At 40.7% G+C, this 19416-nt stretch overlaps 1 protein-coding gene across 1 annotated transcript in view; it reads right to left on the bottom strand.

The window, feature by feature from the left end:
• Nucleotides 1-5642: 5642 nt before the first annotated feature.
• LOC121738867 (glutamate receptor ionotropic, NMDA 2B) overlaps nt 5643-19416 on the bottom strand; it is a 33335-nt gene continuing 19561 nt past the window's right edge. The window contains exons 10-16 of the mRNA XM_042131128.1: nt 18459-18736; nt 10053-10155; nt 9542-9690; nt 8820-9040; nt 8060-8160; nt 6053-6276; nt 5643-5951 (exon numbers count right to left, since the gene is read on the bottom strand). Coding sequence (XP_041987062.1) covers nt 5915-5951; nt 6053-6276; nt 8060-8160; nt 8820-9040; nt 9542-9690; nt 10053-10155; nt 18459-18736 — 1113 coding nt within the window. The 3' untranslated portion in view covers nt 5643-5914. The remainder of the gene's footprint in view (nt 5952-6052; nt 6277-8059; nt 8161-8819; nt 9041-9541; nt 9691-10052; nt 10156-18458; nt 18737-19416) is intronic.

Here is a 19416-nt window from a genome sequence, read left to right as displayed (position 1 = left end):
CGACAAACCAGCAAAACTTACCGAGGGAACACAGGCAACATAAATCCCCTACTCAATACTAGATGGCGTTAGCTGCGCTAGTACATACTCGAATAGACTGGGCTCGAACTTTCTAGAAGTGTCTTGTTTACGTGTTTACCGGTTTATTTTGTTTACGTGTTTAGTTGTTTATGTTTATTGTGGTACATGCTCGAGCCTCCTAGAAAGTTCCGACACTTGTTTACTTGTTTACGTGTATCGGGAACTTTCTGGAATTCGTCTCGCCATATAAAAAGCCGCAGGTAGACGGCGCGGCAGTTCAGTTCGATCTGAGCGATCTTCGAGGCGACAACAAGTGATCAATAGCGAGTGAACCAGTGAAACCTGCGACTTGGCTACGACCTAAGACAGTGATAGTGCTTAGTGATTGGACCTAGTGATTAGTGTTTGGACTTAGTGTGTGCTTGTGTGACCTAGACGTGAATAAAGTCTTCAAGAGAGTCAGCAGGTCTTTCTCTCCAAATCCTTCGAACCCTAGCAAGTAACAATACTTTCAGACATAAAAGTGATAAATAACACGAATATAAGACTCAGTAGACAAATATAAATGTTTTTTTACTACGTTCTAATCGTCACAATATCGTATGTAGCATCATAACGTCCTAAATATCATAGATTCCTATAAGAAAAGTCAATTGGTTACGATAGTTTTTAAAGTACTTGGTGATTGTTTAATCCAAAAAGGACATTGTATTTGGGATACCGTAGATGTAGTCTACTATGCCACATATAAATGGTTTGAATCGATTACGAGTTTTTGGTCCATACATTTTTGGGCATTCACCTTTCAGCCCGATCCGTCCAGTATGGTCCAGTGCCCAGTGGTTTGGGCTGTGCGTTGATAGATCACTATGTCAATCAGTCAGTCAGTCACCTTTGAGTTTTTTTATAAATAAGAACTTAACAACTCCTTATAAATAAGAAATTCATTGAAAAAACATTTTCCAGTAGACCAAACTGTAAATCTAAACCATTCTCGAATCTCCACGAACACACACAAAAAATTTCATCAAAATTGGTCCAGTCGTTTAGGAGGAGTTCAGTCACATACACACGCACACAAGAAATATATATAATAAGATAGTCGAACTGTATACTTATATTATGATGTATTGTGTGATGCTAAAAATAAATCCATTCTTATTCTTATTCTTCATAGGTGAGTCCAACTCGCTCTTGGCCGGTTTTTTGGGTTCCGTACGCAAAGGGTAAAAACGGGACCCTATTACTAAGACTTCGTTGTATGTCCGTCTGTGTGTCTCCAGGCTGTAACTCAAGAAAGGTAATAGCTACAGATTTGAAATTTTCACAGATTATGTAGGTATATCTGTTGCCCCTATAACAACAAATAAGAAAAATTTAAACGTGGGAGAACCATGCTTCGGCACGACCGGAGAAATGCCACGTTCTCACAGAAAGCTGGCGTGAAACAGCCTTGCTTGCGCTGTGTTTCGCCGAGTGAGTGAGTTTACCGGGGGCCCAATCCCCTACCCTATTCCCTTCCCTACTCTCCCCTATACCCTTCCCTTCCCATTCCTACCCTCCCCTATTACCCTATTCCCTCTTATCCTCTTCTGATGCTGCGAGTGTCCATGGGCGACGGAAGTTGCTTTCCATCAGGTGGCCCGTTTGCTTGTTTGCCCCCTTATGTTATTAAAAAACAAATTAAAATTAATATTTAATTTCCCATACCACAAATGTGATTTTTTTGCCTTTTTTGCTCTATATTAATATTTAATAATGACAACAGGTAGGTACTTGAATTTTTCACAAAATCCTTAATTATATGTTTACTTTAATATTTAATAATAAAATTTGTATAAAATAAAAAAATAAGTGGGGCTCCCATACAAAAAACACAATTTATGGCCTTATTTTGCTCTATAATGGTACGGATAACGGAACCTTACGTGCGCGAGTCCGACTCGCACTTGGCCGATTATTTAAATATTGAAGGGCTTTCTCTTCCCCTTCCCCTCTTATTTACTAAGGTTGCTTAAAAACTAGAGTTTTTTTGTAAAATCAGGCGTTCTATTACTTTAAAAAAAGGCAGTTTATAAAGCAACCTAAATATTGTGTTTTTTCCAATGACTGGCACTGTCCAATAACTAGTCATTTACCCTACTTTATTTTAAATCGAAAACTACTAAATTTAAAGTTGCATGTACGGGGAGACATAATGACGTCACATCAACATTTTTGGGCTGGTCGAAACTCCAATATGTAGCGTGATTCTTGTCGGACAAGTTGACCACAGGTTTTACATTAACTTTATTAAACAAATTTGAATAAAAATAAAGTTGTATATACGAAGAGCCATAGTGACGTAATATCAACATTACTGGGCTGTCGGACACTCCATACGCAGCGTGATTCTTGTCGGACAAGTTGACCATTTTTTGAAAAAAAGCTTTTATTTAAAATAGTATAAGTAGTCTAAAAAGAGGAAAATAAATTTCTCCTTAAAAATTTTAACTATTAAGTTATAATCCTCAATATATTATACAATTTGCATGATAATAAAAGCTTGTCGCGCGATTTGTAAATAGACTAGTACCAATTTACATAGGTATAACTATATTGTAACTGAGTAAATTGATATAAGTAATATTTTTATTTTAATAAATTTATCAAGTATTAATTGTTAAGTTGATTATAACTTAATAGTTAAAATTTTTAAGGAGAAATTTATTTTCCTCTTTTTAGACTACTTTTTTTTTTTTTTTTAAAGAAGGCAGGTCACTGTAGCCCTGACGTCACTGCGACCCATGAGGATCTATTGTGACTCCTTCGCACTAGAGTATCATCCCCAACCCTATACTGCTCATAAATTGAACGATATGGTTGGGGATGGTGCCACGAATTTCCTCTGTGGACGAGTATTCGTGGCGACCAAGGTGCCTGTTCCTGCTCTGTAGTAGAGCAGGGCAGTCGAGGAGAAGGTGAATAGGTGTTTCATCCTCCTCCTCACAGAATCTGCAAGTCATAATGAGGAGTTCCCTCGATTATTTATGGATCCTTCATCAGATCACCACTTTCGTGAATATAATACCAAATTGGGATGATACCCTACATACCAAAAGAAAAATTTTGAAAATCGGTTTACAAACGGCGGAGTAATCGTTGAACATAAGAAAACGAACATAACACCTCCCCCATTTTGAAAGTCGGTTAAAATTGTAGCCTATGTGTTATTCTGATGTATAAGCTATATTATTGTAAAGCTTCATTAAAATCAGTTCTGTAGTTTTTGCGTGAAAGAGTAACAAACATCTATACATCCACACATCCATACATCTATACATCCATTCATCCAAACAAACTTTCGCCTTTATAATATTAGTAGGAAGTAGGATTACTAGCTGTTTGACCGAGCTTTGCTTGGTATTCGATAAAACACGAATAAAATACATTTTCTAAAAATGATTCCTAGCTAGATCGATTTATCGCCCCCGAAACCCCTACATACAAAATTTTATGAAAATCGTTATATATATATATATATATATATATATATATATATATATATATATATATATATATATATATATATATATATATATATATATATATATATATATATATATATATATATATATATATATATATATATATATATATATATATATATATATATATATATATATATATATATATATATATATATATAATTGCTCGTTTATAGCGTAGGATATAGCTTAGTAGCAATTCGTAACATATTTTACAACCGACAGCGTCTCGACACGTGTGTCGTGACAGAATCTCCGAGGTCTGATATTAAAGGTAGAAAGGTAATATCTGAAGCTGAACACTCTGTGCCTCGGCCCCGCATTAGTCAGCAATCAGAGTACTTGAGTTCCTGACATTAGACCATTTAGAATTTAGATTCATAATCTTCTCATTCATAAATTCATAAATCTCTTTCTTCTAGGTAAACAAATTGTGGACTGTAGGAATTCAGAACAAGCCAAAATAAAAGCCGAATACTTAACGGATATAAAACTTTGTTTTATATCCGTTTAAAACTCTGCTTTTTAACCGACTTCCAAAAAACGAGGAGGTTATAATATATTCGGCTGTGGATATTTTTTTTATTATTTTTATTTTTGTATGTTCGACCACTACTCTGCCGTTTGTGAACCGATTTTCAAAATTTTTGTTTTGTTATATTAGGTTTTATAATTGTATTTTCTCTTTTTAATGAAAATGTACAGTTTCATTAAAAAGAGAAAATAAACTTTCAAAACCATTAAGTTGAGTAGAACTCTAGATACTATAAATTTCAGGGATGTTGCGGATCCCGATTTTTTCACATCCGCGGATGTGAATGCGGATGCGGATTTTAAGGAGCTTACATCCGCGGATGCGGATGCGGATGTTTCAAATCCTATATAAATATACGATACTAGCGGGCCCGACGGACGACGTCTCGTCATAATCATAACAGCCATATCTATGAAGCTTAATTTGTCAATAGCGTAATGACATAATTCTATACGGTGGTAAGGAATTCTTTATTTTTCTAATTATCCACGGTGTTTTTTAACCGTATTGTGAATCTAAGACATTCTCGAACCTATTAAATAAAACACAAAAAAATTTCATCAGAATTGGTCCAGCCGTTTAGGAAGAGTTAAATTACAAACACACGTACAGAAGAGTTATATATAATTATGAGCATTTGCCCGCGGCTTCGCTCGCGTTAAGAAGTATTATTATATACAAACTTTCATCCCCTATTTGAACCCCTTGGGGTTGGAATTTATCAAAATCCTTTCTTAGCGGATGCCTACGTTATAACATCTACCTGCACACCAAATTTCAGCCCGATACGTCCAGTGGTTTGGGCTGTGCGTTGATAGATCACTATGTCAATCAGTCAGTCACCTTTGAGTTTTATATATATAGATATTAAGATAAATGAAGAATTAATACAATAAGAAAGTATGAATATCATTTTTATTTATATGTGTTACTAATTTGTTTTATCGTACTTTTGTGATACAGAAATAATTATTTGTAAATGAAAATTAAGTGAAATTAATTCCCCTATTTTTAACCTCACCAATTTTTATTATTATAACACTTAGGGCCTGTATCACCACTTTCTGATAAGGCTATCCACCAATTAACTTGACAGATCAAGTATGGAGAATCTGTCAAAAGTTGTGAATAGTCCTTATCAGAAAGTGGTGAAACAGGCCCTAAGTTAAAAATAGGAGCATTATATTTAATTAATATTAAAATTGCCACTTTTTCCGAGTCAAGGCAGTTACGCAGAGGTTCGTAAATCAAACCCGCCCCTTTACTTTCTGGTCGCAACTCGTATGACATCCGCATCCGCATGAAAATCCGCATTGATTTAATGCGGATGCGGATGCAGATGCAGATGTCCAAATTTGCGCGGATGCTCCGCATTTGCGGATGCGGATGCGAATATTCGCAACATCCCTGGTATAAATTATTATTATCTTTTGTATTCGAGCATTGCAACGTAGTTTCACGAGTAATAGGGAAAATATCTGAAAATATGTGTGTAACAAATAAATTAAATATATTACGATGGATGTTGCTAAACAATATAATATTAACAAACAGCACGATATTGTCCAAAAAATATATTTTATTGTAGTAGACAACACGCGGACGCGCGCACGGCGCCCAGCCCGCCCCGCGCGCGCGTCCCACAACAACGCTTCGCTATCTACCTCCATCTCTTTGTTTTAATAATTGGAATAATTTATTTAATAATTACAACGTTTCTTTTATCTGTCCGTATTTTAACATTAGGTATAACTAACTTCGTCTTGTATATTATATAACTTGGTGTAAGAACAGCCTTCAGGAATTGAAAAAGGGTGGCGCAATATGCGCCTCACAGCACTGTTTCCATTTCTACCCGCATCCGCTCCCTGCGAACATACGAAATTATGATTATTTAATATTTTATACGTCATGCGGCCTGCGGGGGATGCCAAATGCATTTTCCCTCCTTACTAAAAAAAGTGGTCACCTCGCGCGCAGGTCGCCACAGGAGAGCGGGCGGTCGAGGTCGGGCAGGAGGTCGGCGGGCGCGTGCAGGGTGCGCGGGTGCGTAGCGTCGTGGCCGGCGGCGAGCAGCGCGGCGGCGGACGCCAGCCGGCGCGGCGGCGGTGCCAGCCCGTGCGCCGCCAGCGCCGCCGCCAGCTGCCGCGCGCGCGCCACCGCTGCGTCGCGCTCGTGCCGCGCCCGCCACACCTGACACAACACGTATCGTAATACTTGATTTACATTCGCGCGCGAGCCACGAGGAGAGTGTAAATCTCGTATAAGGGTCAATTCAGACTGCAACGCGACGCGTGGATTCATTTCTGTTCTGGATTGACAGATTTCAATTTCGTGAGACGTCTTGCAAATCTGTCAAATCCATACAAATTTAGAAATGCAAGTTAATATACCTAGCGGAATAGAGAAACAAAGGCCTGAGCAAGAGAGATGTCACTATCAGAAACACTGCGTGGTAAAAAGAGACGTGTGATGCATGACAGCAGCACTATTTTTTGACGTCCAGTCGGCACGTGCCGCACGTTGACAATTTAATCTCATAGAATTCATGTTCAATCATGCTTGTCTAAGTGTTAAGTAAACATATTTTTCACACATCTGTGTGTTTGACATACAGATGTGTGAAAAATACTCGACAACTCGAAAAATTGGTTCATCTGAAAACCAATTTTTCGAGTTTGACAGCTCGAGATTGTTGCTCTATTCCGCTAGGTATAAGTATGGAAATTCATCTACGCTTCGCGATGCGGTCTTAATTATTGACCCTGAGGCTGTGTCTCCGCCAGAGATGTGTTGCGAGGAATTGACCCTTATAAGTTCAAGCCCTCTAAATAATGAAGATATTATCTACGTTTATGCTACGGCCACACTTGAAGGCGAAGATTCGTATTCGCGTTGCCGGGTCACTATAGCTATTATTAACCAAACGTATAAAAACCGAAGCGCGCGAAGTCAGGTACCAGCGCGAAGGGCATTCGTTATACGCGAAGAGGTCTATATTCTTTAAAAAGAAATGTCAAAAATTCGTGTTGTTGCGAGTGTGGCCGTAGCATTACGCTATAACACAAACAATAAATTTAATACTGAAGAATGGAGTAGCATCGACTATTTTATTGGGCATAAAAGAATAAATTCACGAGGGCCAGTTTGTTGAATGACGTAGTCGGTAGTACTATCAGAGAAGTTGATTCCTAGGCAGATGGTGACCTAAGTAATTTGATCGCGTAAGTCAAACTCATCCGACCGATCGGCGATCACAATAATCTACAATCACAATAATTCACTAGACTAGCACGAGTCGGCGCATGAGTACCGAAAACTTGAAAATTTCACAAAATCCTTAATTATATTTGTACTTTAATAATTAATAATAAAATTGAAATAAAGTAATTGTTTAAGGGGGGCTCCCATACAAAAAACACAATTTTTTGTCTACTTTTGCTAAGATAAAAAAAAGATATACTTAAACAATGAAATTTTTTGAAATCTCATTTAAAAAAATATATTACTTTGACTATATATAGAAAAATATATATTTTTTTTAATATGTTTTTCATCGGTCGAAAGTACCCAAATTTGAGGTTTTTCGAATCTTTAAAAATTCATATCTTTAAAAATATTAACTTTATCGTAAAAAATCATAGGACCTTTTTTATTAGTATTTCAATAAAGAATATAAAAAAAAATTGTTCGGTTGAAAAATAACAATTCCTTGCAATTATTTAAACAATGTTTGTTTAAACAATATGGCACCGGGTTGCGCCCTGGCAACATGCATTTATATCATCAGGAGGGCAATTTGAAGAGGATCGCATAAAAAAATTGAGGTGGAATAGTTTTCGGTACTCATGCGCCGACTCGTCCTAGTCTACACAGCTAACATTGAATTGACATACGCCGACTGTGCGCTGACCAAATGACGCGGATGTAGCCGTCAACAGTCTAGGAATCAATTTCCTCGATGGTACACAAATACCTGGGCCGCGCAGATAGCGGAGCGACAGTGTCCGCGCCGCGGGCCACCGAAGCCCTGCGCCGCCGCTTCCACCACGGCGCCGTGGAACGATAGGGATTGGCCTACAATTTAAAAAGATACTACGTAAGTAAATAATTTTCTGAAAGGTCAAGGTAAATATTTAGTCCTGACTTATCTACTGACTTAGCAGATGGCAACCATATACATTACACATTCACTTTCCTCCACTTTTTTCACGATTGCTAAAGTTGGCTTACGGCCGTTCTCAATATTTGATCTATCTCTGGTTTTGCACTACTAGAGATAGGAATAGCTCACAATTGACGTAAAATATATGTCTCTAATGTCTAATGTGAGTTATTCCTATCTCTAGTAGGGCCAAACCAGAGATAGATCAAATATTGGGAACCGCCGTTAGATTAACATCCAAGGCCAAATCATGAACGACAAAGAGGTTTATGGCTTTTGCTGTCAATCTGCTAACACATTTCAAGATACGAGGGTGTATTTGTGTGTGGCTACCCTAAAGGAAGATGATCTTTCGATCGAGCGAGGTGTTATAGGTACTCGAGTCAGTCCTAAGCCCACGTGATACATAAATACGTTAACCGTAATATAAACCGATGCACTAAGATAACTTCGATAGCGCGATGCAGGTTTGTGGTGCTGATTGTGAGTACCGCCACAAGCTTATTCTTAATTTTTTCTGTCTAGCCCCCTTACGTAACGCGCGAGAACAAACTTCGTTACAAAAACTCACCCATAGAGAGGGAGACGAGGGCGCAGCAGGCGCTGGCGCTGGAGGCGGCGAGGTGCTCCCGCATGTAGCGGAAGTACACATGCTCCAGCAGCAGCAGCAGCGCCGCCAGCAGTATTCCCGCCATCAGCAGCAGGAACGCCGACAGGAACTGCTCGAGCGCCAGCGGGTCCGATGACTTGTGCTCCTGCTTGTTCGGCTTGCACGTGCCCGTCATCCAGTACCTGGATGTTACGAATTTATTTACATATTAAAAAATATCTTAGACATCAGCTATTAGGTTACACGGTCAGTATGGCATCAGTTCAGTCCATGAGTATGTCGACTGACGGGAAAATTATCGTGTAACCGTTGATTGACGGACTGACCTGCGTCCGCGTCCGCGTCAGTTCCAGACTGATGGCCTGAACTGATGCCATACCAATCGTGTAACCGCACTCTTAGCTAGTGTAATATATTTCAGGCCGACAAACATGAAACATCTCGTAGCTCATGCCGCTTGAATAACTTTGCCATGGGCGTAGATGTCCCAACCATAAAGTTATTAATATATCTAGCGGAAGCCTTAGACAAGAACCTCGGTTGCAGCTTCAAAACATTTTTATTAATGTCGCTGCAATGCATTCCACTCCGACACTAACCTAACCTAACAATGTAGCTTCGCTCGTAACTAAATTTACTATGAAAGTATTAAGTACTCGTATGTTATGTCAGTATATCCTCACCTTCTTAACCTCTCTAGGTCGCCATTGGAGCGCAGGTCGAGCAGGCGTTTATTGAACATACTGAGGTATTTGGAGTTTCGTGTAAAAGCTAGGCCGTATCCCGTCATGGCGTACCAGGAGCCGACCGTCAGCAGGCGGCAGTCCTCGTCCTACGGATTACAACTATCTGGTTGGTACAAACATCTTAGGCGAACGATGAGAATGCCCCACGACAGGCAAAAAATTCAAATAAAATGCCACTTTATGACTTAGGTCTTAGGCTATAATACCAAAGAATTCTATTTACATAGAAGTCTTTGTATAATACTAGGATACGTTAATTTTTACCGACATTGGTTTAGTGACTCATGCCGCCGCGCCGCTGCTTAGTAGTGGCGTAGAGCAAAATGAAACCTATAATCTAGGTCATAAAGTGGCATTTTATTTGAATTTTTGTCGGTCACGGTCGCTTACCGCGTTGATCGGAACCATACTTAAGCTCTATTTCATGACGCCTATAAAAATGTCTTACCTGGGACACTAAATAGTCGAGCACAGTGCCATCGTAGATGAAAGCGTCGAGTTCGGCCGTCAGTACACTGGTCACGCCCGCGCTCACCGTGCTGCGATTGTACCTGCGTCACAGCACGTCGTTAACACCAACACATAATGTCTAGTTTTTCTGCTTAAGAGCCTGTCTAGATGAGGCGTTTTACGTGCGAGTGAGCGACTCACGCGTTTTACGCGCGTACCCGAGATACTAGAGCTAGGTACATAATATATCGCGTCCAGATGCCTACGGGCGTTTTCTTACTTGCGCGTAAAACGCTTGCAATGAGCGGGACTCTCGACTCGCTCGGGCGAGTCGAGTTCGCGTGGCGAATGTACGTATTTGATTGGAGCGTTATAACTTCGAGTCCATGTTTACAGCGTAAAAACGCGCGTAACGGCGCGATCAGACGTGCGTGATTTTGACGCGTTTTCTACACGGGCGGATTCAGAGCCCGCGCGTGTTTTCCCAAACGCTATAGCAATTTGAGGTTCTATGCTAAATTACATAAAGCTGATTTTCATACATTTCCACAAAGCGCGTGCGCGCAGAAAACACGCATGTCTGATTACGCCCTAAAACGCGGCATCTGGAATCTGGATGCAATAGAAATCGAAACGCGAGTATACACTTCGCGCGTAAAACGCCTCATCGGGACAGGCACTTACTAGTATACAATAACTTTAGTATTATGTTGGATTAAGCTACCCCAAAATAATATCTAGTTAAAATCAAGATTTGTTTTGATTCGATTTTCAAAAAAGTGGAGATTTAGCCCGGCCGCACATTGTACGACATTTCTGATCAGAAACAGTTGAACGTCCGCGCTGTCTCTTACATTTTGTACTGAGCCGAGTGAGCTCGAACTCGCCGGAAGGATATTTCGGATAGTTTGCGGGGTGGCGGTCCGGCGAAATTTAACTGTATCTGTCAGAAAATCAGAATTCGGACAATGTGCGGCCGGGCTTACACATCGGATTTTTACCCGCGATGAAAAATTTTGCAAGCATCGTGTTCCTCCGCCGTACTCGACAGACTAGGGTGGGTTGCACTAGAGGCGCGGTTCTAGTTACAATTATGGTTATATATAGTTAAAGCTAACTTTACCTTTAACCTTAACTTTGACCACAGAATTTGACAGATGACAGCTGGTCCTACAAGGCTTTAAAGTTTAAATGAACGTGGGCGGGGGCGCTGCTGGTAAAGGAGAACTGTCAAAAAATGGCGTTTATGTATGATGACAGCGTTAGTTCCCTTTTTCACCACGTTCATTTAAAGCCTTGTCGAGCTCAAGGTTATCGTTAAATATGGCGTCCGTTATTGACTTTAACCAAAGATTTGACATTTTGAATTGTAGTTAAAGTTATAGTAAAAGTTACAGTTATATTATAGTTAAAGTAAGTTGGTGCAATCCACCCTTAGGGTGGGTTGTACCAGAGGCGTTGTTTTTTTAATTTTTTTATTGATTCACTAAACTAGATAATACGCATTTTTAACTTATTTCTAAATAAAAGTTAGTAAGTATCATAACGTAGTGTACATCCTTCTTGAAGTGAATACTATATGCAAAATAAATCTAAGTTACAAAAATGGTGCCAAATTCTTGTTACTTAATCTTTGCTTACAATTTTATATAAATTATCTTTGAATAATGAGACAGAAGTACCAAAAATATCGATTTCACCGCAGGTCTTATTGTATAAGGCACACATTCGGTATAATGGGGAGTTTTAGCTTCATAAGAAATTAAATTTTGACAAAGGTTTAGAGAATAACATACTTAAATGATACAAGAAGTGTTTTTGCAGTTTCTCGATTTTCAAAATGTGGGCATAATAAAATGGATTCCATACTTGAGAACAATATCACAGTATAGCAATATGACATATTGCTATACTGTGACAATATTCAACAATGAAACGAACATAACAGTTAAAAAGTATCACCGGTATTTCTGGATCTTTGAAAAACTTGGTCTGTCGTATTACAAAACCAGCCATTTTAGTAGCTTTAGATGTTATACTATTTATATGCTCTCGAAAATCTAGTTTGCTATCAAATATAACACCCAAATCACGCATGGAGGACACTTTAGTTATAGGATTGCTAGAGATATGGTACATGTGACGGAAAGGATTACGTTTACGTGAAAATTTTATATAATTGCATTTTACAACATTTAAATTCATTCCGTTTGATAAGCACCAATGAGTCACCTGGTCAATATCTCTTTGTAGTAAAACTGTGTCAGCCGTACTTCCTATAACTCGGTAGATTTTAAGATCATCAGCGAACATTTGATAATTGGATGTTAAATTCAAACACAAATCGTTAACATAAATTAAAAAGAATATTGGTCCTAAGTGAGAGCCCTGGGGCACACCAGACGGTACCATTTTTAAAATAGACTGAAAACCCCTAATTTTAACTAGCTGAGACCGGTTTAGTAGATAGGATTCACACCATCTCAATAGGGAACCACATATGCCAGCATGAGCCAACTTAGCAATTAGGATTTGATGGTTAACTACATCAAAAGCCTTAGAAAAATCAGTATATATAGCATGAACTTCTTTTTTGTTTTCTAATGCTTCATAAATATCCGAGACGTAACCTATTAGGTTTGATGTAGTCGATCTACCCCGAAGAAATCCGTGTTGTTACGGTACACGGTATACGGACATGTGGTGCCATCTAGCGGCAAACCAGCGAAACTGATCAGGGGACACACTACACATAAATCTCCTACTCGAAACTAGATGGCGCCAGGTGGTACATGCTCGAGCCTCCTAGAAAGTTCCTATACTTGTTTACTTGTTTACGTGAATCGGGAACTTTCTGGAATTCGTCTCGCCATATAAAAAGCCGCAGGTTCAAGGATTTGTCGACGGAATCAAAGACCTGGAGGTCAGGGCTGCAGTAAGACTTGGTCACCATACATCGCTAAAGGAAGCATTAGCGCATGCTTTGGAAGTTGAGACTGTTAGCCATGACATACGGCAGACCCATAAGATCCACAAGGTCTTTGAGGAAGTCAAGGATGTTAAGGCGTCTACGAGGAAAAGATTTGAAGCCATGTGCTATAAGTGTGGTGAGAGGGGTCATCTTCAGCTAAACTGTCCGCAGAAGAAGACCCAGATGCCAAGTATAAAAAGGATCGAGGAACAAATGGAGGAATTGAAGAAGCAAGCGGTTTCGTCCCCTACCCGGAATCATGGGGAATGAATAGAATCCAGAACTAAGGGGCGAGTACTGGATGACGCGGAGAAAGCCCCGGTGACTGTTACCTCCCAGGCACGGAGCGGAACAAAGAGAACAAGTAATTTGGGGCACATGGAGAATGAAGCTATGAGAAAGGCTCAAGAAAGAGATGACGACCTTCGGCACATCATCACATGGAAGAAACTGGGTGACGAAAACCAATCTGGAGTGAGGTTGCAACCACTGGCGCTGTCACAAAGGCGTACTGGGAGCAATGGGACAGTCTGATACTTCAGGATGGAATACTCTACCGGAAATGGCAGAAGGCTAACCGAAGAGAGTTCTATTTTCAGATAATTGTCCCAAGGGCAAGAGTACCAGATGTTCTCCGCGAGATACATGAGGGCGTATCAGGGAGTCATCTAGGTGTCAAGAGGATGCTAAGGAAAGTGCGAGAACGATTCTTCTGGTTGCATTGGAGAGATGATGTGCAGGATTGGTGCCACAGATGTATTACTTGCGCTGCTGTAAAGGGACCACAGACCAGGAGTAGTCGTAGGAACATTTTTTTTTTTTTTTTTTTTTTTTTTTCGAAAGGGTCTAAGCTACTGGTCTGGTTAAGACCATAGTAGTTTAATCGTGGCTATAACTAGTCTGTTGCTAGTTGGTTTGGAAATAAACAATGAGGGGGGCCTGGCCCCCTCCCCTAAAGTCACACGTGTGACATTCTAGACGGGCAATATTGGGGAAAGCTACGAAAATAAGCTATTTTTATCTGACGTGGGGACACGGGTCCCCCCTGCTCTTAAGGGGTCCGACCCCTTACTCACTCTCAGACGAGTGAGGCTGCTCGCGCGCGGTAGCACAAACTAGCTGCGTACGAGTTATCGCGGTAGATGAGCTCAAGTTATTAATGTTATTGCTTAAAAGAGGGCCGTCCCTCTCCCCTTCCGAGTCCGGTTGGGGTGACATACGCGTGTATGTTCTAATGTCAAAGTAATTGGTAGAGCTCTCTACGACAATGTCGCGGTCGCGGTCATGATTTAGGTGTGTTCCTATGCTATCCGCATGCGAACTCGAACCCGGGATCGAGCTCGGCATCGGATTTCGGTCGGTCTGTCTGTTTGTCATTCGGGTCGTGTTAAGTCCTCGGGGAAGGCGCCGGCGTCGTCCCCGGTGCAGTACTAACCACGCGGGTGAGTGTGATTTGTGTTTACGTAACTGTACACAGTACGTTACGTATTCTGTGATGGGGTCTACAGGGTCGGCTAAGATATGCTTAGGCCGTCTGAAGGGGTATCGGAATGATGCGTCATGTTCGTAGTCCACAGCCTTACGAATGAGCGGATTGGGATGTACTTTGCCTTTCTCAAAGAATCTCTCTGAGAGTTCTTTGATATAGGCTTTGATAGTGATAAGCTCGCAGTCTCTATGCAAGTCGATGTTTCGCATGTAGCGGGGGGCACCTGTTGCCATGCGCAAAAAACGGTTTTGTACTCGTTGCAATTGGTTCATCTGATTGTCACTTATGTGTGCGAAAGAGACGCACGCATAAGTGAGTATCGTTCTTATACATGTTTTGTATAAGGTGAGCTTATGTCTTAAGGACATTTTGCTACTTGCGTTGAGTAAAGGATATAATTTGTATAATACAAATTTCGCTTTACGTACGGTATTCGATATATGGTTCGTGAATGACATCGACTTGTTTAGTACTACTCCTAAGTATTTGACAGCCGTGACTTCGGGAATTAATTTTCCGTGCAGACTAATAGGTTGCATTTTCTTACGTTTTAGTCCGTTAAATAATATAGCGTGACTTTTGTCGGGGTTTAGTTCGATTCTCCATTTAGCGAACCATTTACCGAGTTCGGTAACTGCTTCTTGGAGTTTTTTGGACGCGAAAGCTATTTGGCGATGAGCAAAGAAAAGGGCCGTGTCGTCCGCGAATAGCGCTTTTTGTACTCGAGGGTGGGTGGGCAAATCGGACGTGTAGAGATTGTAGAGGGTCGGGGAGAGAACCGAGCCCTGCGGTACTCCAGCTTCTAGATCTCTAAGTGAAGACAGAATGCCTTCGACTCTAAAACGAAATTTACGGTTTTTGAGGTAGTTACTTATTATTATAACAAGACTATCGGGAATGCCGAGTTTAAAAAGTTTATAGATTAGCCCATTGTGCCAAATTTTGTCGAATGCTTTTGCGACATCAAAGAAAACCGCGCAAGTCGGTTTCCTATTGTTCTTTTGTTCTAATATGTACTCCGTTAGGCGGTGTACCTGAGCGGGACAGCTGTGGAATTCGCGGAATGCGAATTGTTCATCAGGTAAGAGTTTTTTATCAACTATGACGTCTTTTAGGCGTCGTAGTATAACTCTTTCGTAAATTTTACCGAGGCAACTAATTAAACTAATTGGTCTGTAACTACTTGGTTCCGTCCGGAGTTTACCCGGTTTGTGGATACCTATTATTATAGCTACTTTCCAAATATCTGGGAATGAACATCCTAGTAAAAGGGCGTTAAAGATGCTCACGAGTAATTCAATTATAGTGGAAGGTAGTAATTTAAGGGTTTTATTTGAGATACCGTCCAGGCCTGGGGCCTTTCTTGAATTCAAATCTTTAATAATATCTTTGATTTCCTCCGCATCCACCGGCCTGAGGGGCTCTGAAGGTGGGGCCATGAGTCGGCTTTCTACCTCGGTATTGACTAGATTAACATGATCGGGGTCAGTTGGGAGAGTACTAGGTCGGCACTGATTTTCTATGGTGTCGGCCAAGCATTCGGCTTTTTCGATATCCTCCAGTGCAGGAGGACGATTTGATCTGTTTAATGGAGGCATATCGCTCTCCGTATCTTTTTTGAGGGACTTCGCGAGCGGCCAGTAGGCCGTGTGAGACGGTTCGAGTTCGCTAAGAAGTCGATCCCACCTCTCGGCTTTGTGTTGTTTGATTTTATATTTAACTTCCCTCTCGTAGTGACGGAGGGCCCTCCTCCAGTCTTCCGATGGGTAGCGATCGTATGTGCGTTTAGCCGCGTTACGGAGTCTGATGGACTCTTTTATATCATCTGGGAGAGGCCAGCGATTCTCATGAATCGTTGGCATTTCCCTAGAAGATTTTTCGATGTTCTCTATCAGATGATCAGTCAAGTGGAGAGAGGCCTCAAGCGCCACTTTAGAGTTTTCTATGAAATCGGGAATGAGATCGAGGTGACTCGATTGAAGGTTTTTTAGGTTATCTCCTAGTAATTTATAATCAATTATCTTTTTAGTACTAGCAGCGAGTTGGTTAGAATTGCCTAGCGCAATTTTAACTGGTCTGTGGTCCGAGTTAAGCTCGTGGATTGTTTCCAAAGAGATGTTGAGGTTAATGTTTTTAATTAATGCGATATCAATAACACTAGGGCTATGAGTAAGGTTGTTACTACGGCTAGCAGTGTCGTAGCGAGTGGGGTCGTTAGGGGCTAAAATTGCAAAATTTAAGGAGTCGCTTAAGGCGATTAATCTAATGCCATTCGTATTTGAGATGACATTGCCCCACTCTGTGTGTTTGCAGTTTAGGTCGCCGGCAATGATGACGGCGTTGCCTAAGTTAAATAGCGATCCTAATTCGCTAGAAGTTATGGGCATTTTGCTGGCTAAATAGGCAGATACTATTATGATGGGTTGATGGTCTGTCATGCTAATGTGACAAATAGAAGTTTCTAAATTAGTTAGGGATGGGGGTTCTAGGGGAACACAGTGCAATGATTTTTTGTAATAAATCATTGTGCCACCGAGTTGGGATCGGGTTCTGTCATTTCTAACTATTTTATAGTTAGCTATTTTGGGGCTTTTTCTACTAGGCTTAAGGAACGTCTCCTGAACTAGTAAAATATCGACATTGTGGTTTAAGACGAATTCGCGGATTTCGTCTATATTATTATGTATGCCGTTTGTATTAAACGTAACTACCTGTAGGGAGCGCGGTCGCGTCGTAGGAACAGCGTGGCGCGTTACCATGGCAGTAACAATGATGCTCGGGACGAGCATCTCTAAGAGGGGAGTAGTGTTACGGTACACGGTATACGGACATGTGGTGCCATCTAGCGGCAAACCAGCGAAACTGATCAGGGAACACACTACACATAAATCCCATACTCGAAACTAGATGGCGCCAGGTGGTACATGCTCGAGCCTCCTAGAAAGTTCCTATACTTGTTTACTTATTTACGTGAATCGGGAACTTTCTGGAATTCGTCTCGCCATATAAAAAGCCGCAGGTAGACGGCCCGGCGATTCAGTTCGTTTCGAGCTATCATCAAGGTGACTTCGGAGTGAACACAAGTGATCAATAGTGAGTGAACCAGTGAAACCTGCGACTTGGCTACGACCTAGGACAGTGATAGTGCTTAGTGTTTTGGACTTAATGCTAAGTGTTGTGACCTAGTGTGTGCTTGTGTGACCTGGACTTAGTGAATAAAGTCTTTAAGAGAGTCAGCAGGTCTTTCTCTCCAAATCCTCGAACCCTAGCACGTAACAATTTATATCAAGTTTGCTTTTGATGTGAAAATAGAGCTTGTTTTTCACAAATTTTTCGAGCAATTTACCCATTATTGACAAAATTGATATAGGCCTATAATTTGCTATATTACTTAGATCCCCGTTTTTATGTATCGGAGTAACGAAAGCTTCTTTTCACTTTGAAGGAAATTTTCCGCTACTTAAAGTAGATAAAGAGGATAAGCAAGTTGCTATGAACAATTTCGGAGAAACAGTGGCGGAATGCCATCGGGGCCTGGACCTTTATTGTCATTAAGTTTTTGAAGGGAGCTCTTTACTTCTTCTTCAGAGATATGAAGAGAATTTAATGATTCGGAATTACATCCTGTCCAATCAGCTGAATAACTCGGCAATTTTGAGTAGCAAATAAATTGCTAATATTCGACAGAATATGTGCAACCCACCCTTAATTATGATTAACCTTCAATTTAATGAAGAGTTATGTCATAAATGTCATAAATTAATCTTATATCTTTAAACGAGCAATTACTTCCTACTCCTACTCGCTAGCTAGTTACATTTAAGTAGGTAATCTAATTAATGTTCGACTCTGAGTGCGGCAGTAAGTGTCATGATGACGATGAGATGATCATGATAATGTCGATGATGGCGACGACGACGTCGATTATGAAAAAAAAAACTTACTGAGCCATATAGGCGTGCGGCTCGGGGAAGTACTTATGCAGCGTCGCGTCAGTGTGCGACCACGGCACGGTGCCGAACTTCAGCGCGGGGCGGTGTGACAGCGGGCGCGCCACCCGCGGGTCGTCCAGCCCGCTCAGCTCGTGGTACTCCTCCCGCGTTATCATGAAAGCCGCGAGGTTGGCGGTGTATATAGCCAGGAAGACCACCGCGAACATCGCCCACATGTTAGTCATGAAGCGCGCCGTGAAACCGCGCGGCGAGTCCACGTGCACCGATGCCTGGGGAACACAACTCAAGATATGAACATCAGAAAAAAATATTTATTTGTTAAATTTTAGTCGCGGCAATACGTAGGTACTATCAGAGAAGTTGATTCATTGTCAGATGGCGGAACTACGTAATTTGGTCGAGTAATGAGTTATGACAATCCCAGCCGCCAGATCACGACTTTGAATTGACATAATCCAACAAAATGATGTAGGTCCGCCGTCTGCCTATGAATCAGTTTCTTTGATGGTACGCCATAACACTTTGTAACACTTGTACAAAAAAAGTTAGTTTTAACTCAAAAGTTCATAGGATTTGCGCCTTTTATGCGACTGAAAGTTATTTGTAATTTTGTTGTTTGTTAAGAGTACTTAAGACCAATAAAAATCTATGCCTCTATTTTTATCGATTTCCAAAACAACTGTTAGGTACTTACCTATTCACCAACTTATATCATCTTTTAAGATGATGCTACGTTTTATTTGGCTATAAGTTGATTATAACTTGGTTCTTTGTTATAAGTTCTTAAGAGCAATCTTTGCCTCTATTTTTATCGATTTCCAAAACTACTATTACCTATTCACCAACTTATATACAGCTCATATACCTTTTTTAATAATAAAATCCTCACAATGGGATATCACACAATAAACCGAAATCCTTATCGAATGCCGCACGCAATCCAGACTCC

This window comes from Aricia agestis, chromosome Z, assembly GCF_905147365.1.
Source record: "Aricia agestis chromosome Z, ilAriAges1.1, whole genome shotgun sequence".
NCBI classification, from domain to species: Eukaryota; Metazoa; Arthropoda; class Insecta; order Lepidoptera; family Lycaenidae; genus Aricia; species Aricia agestis.
The sequence above is the reverse complement of the archived record's forward strand: the minus strand, read 5'-3'. Positions and strand labels throughout refer to the sequence as shown.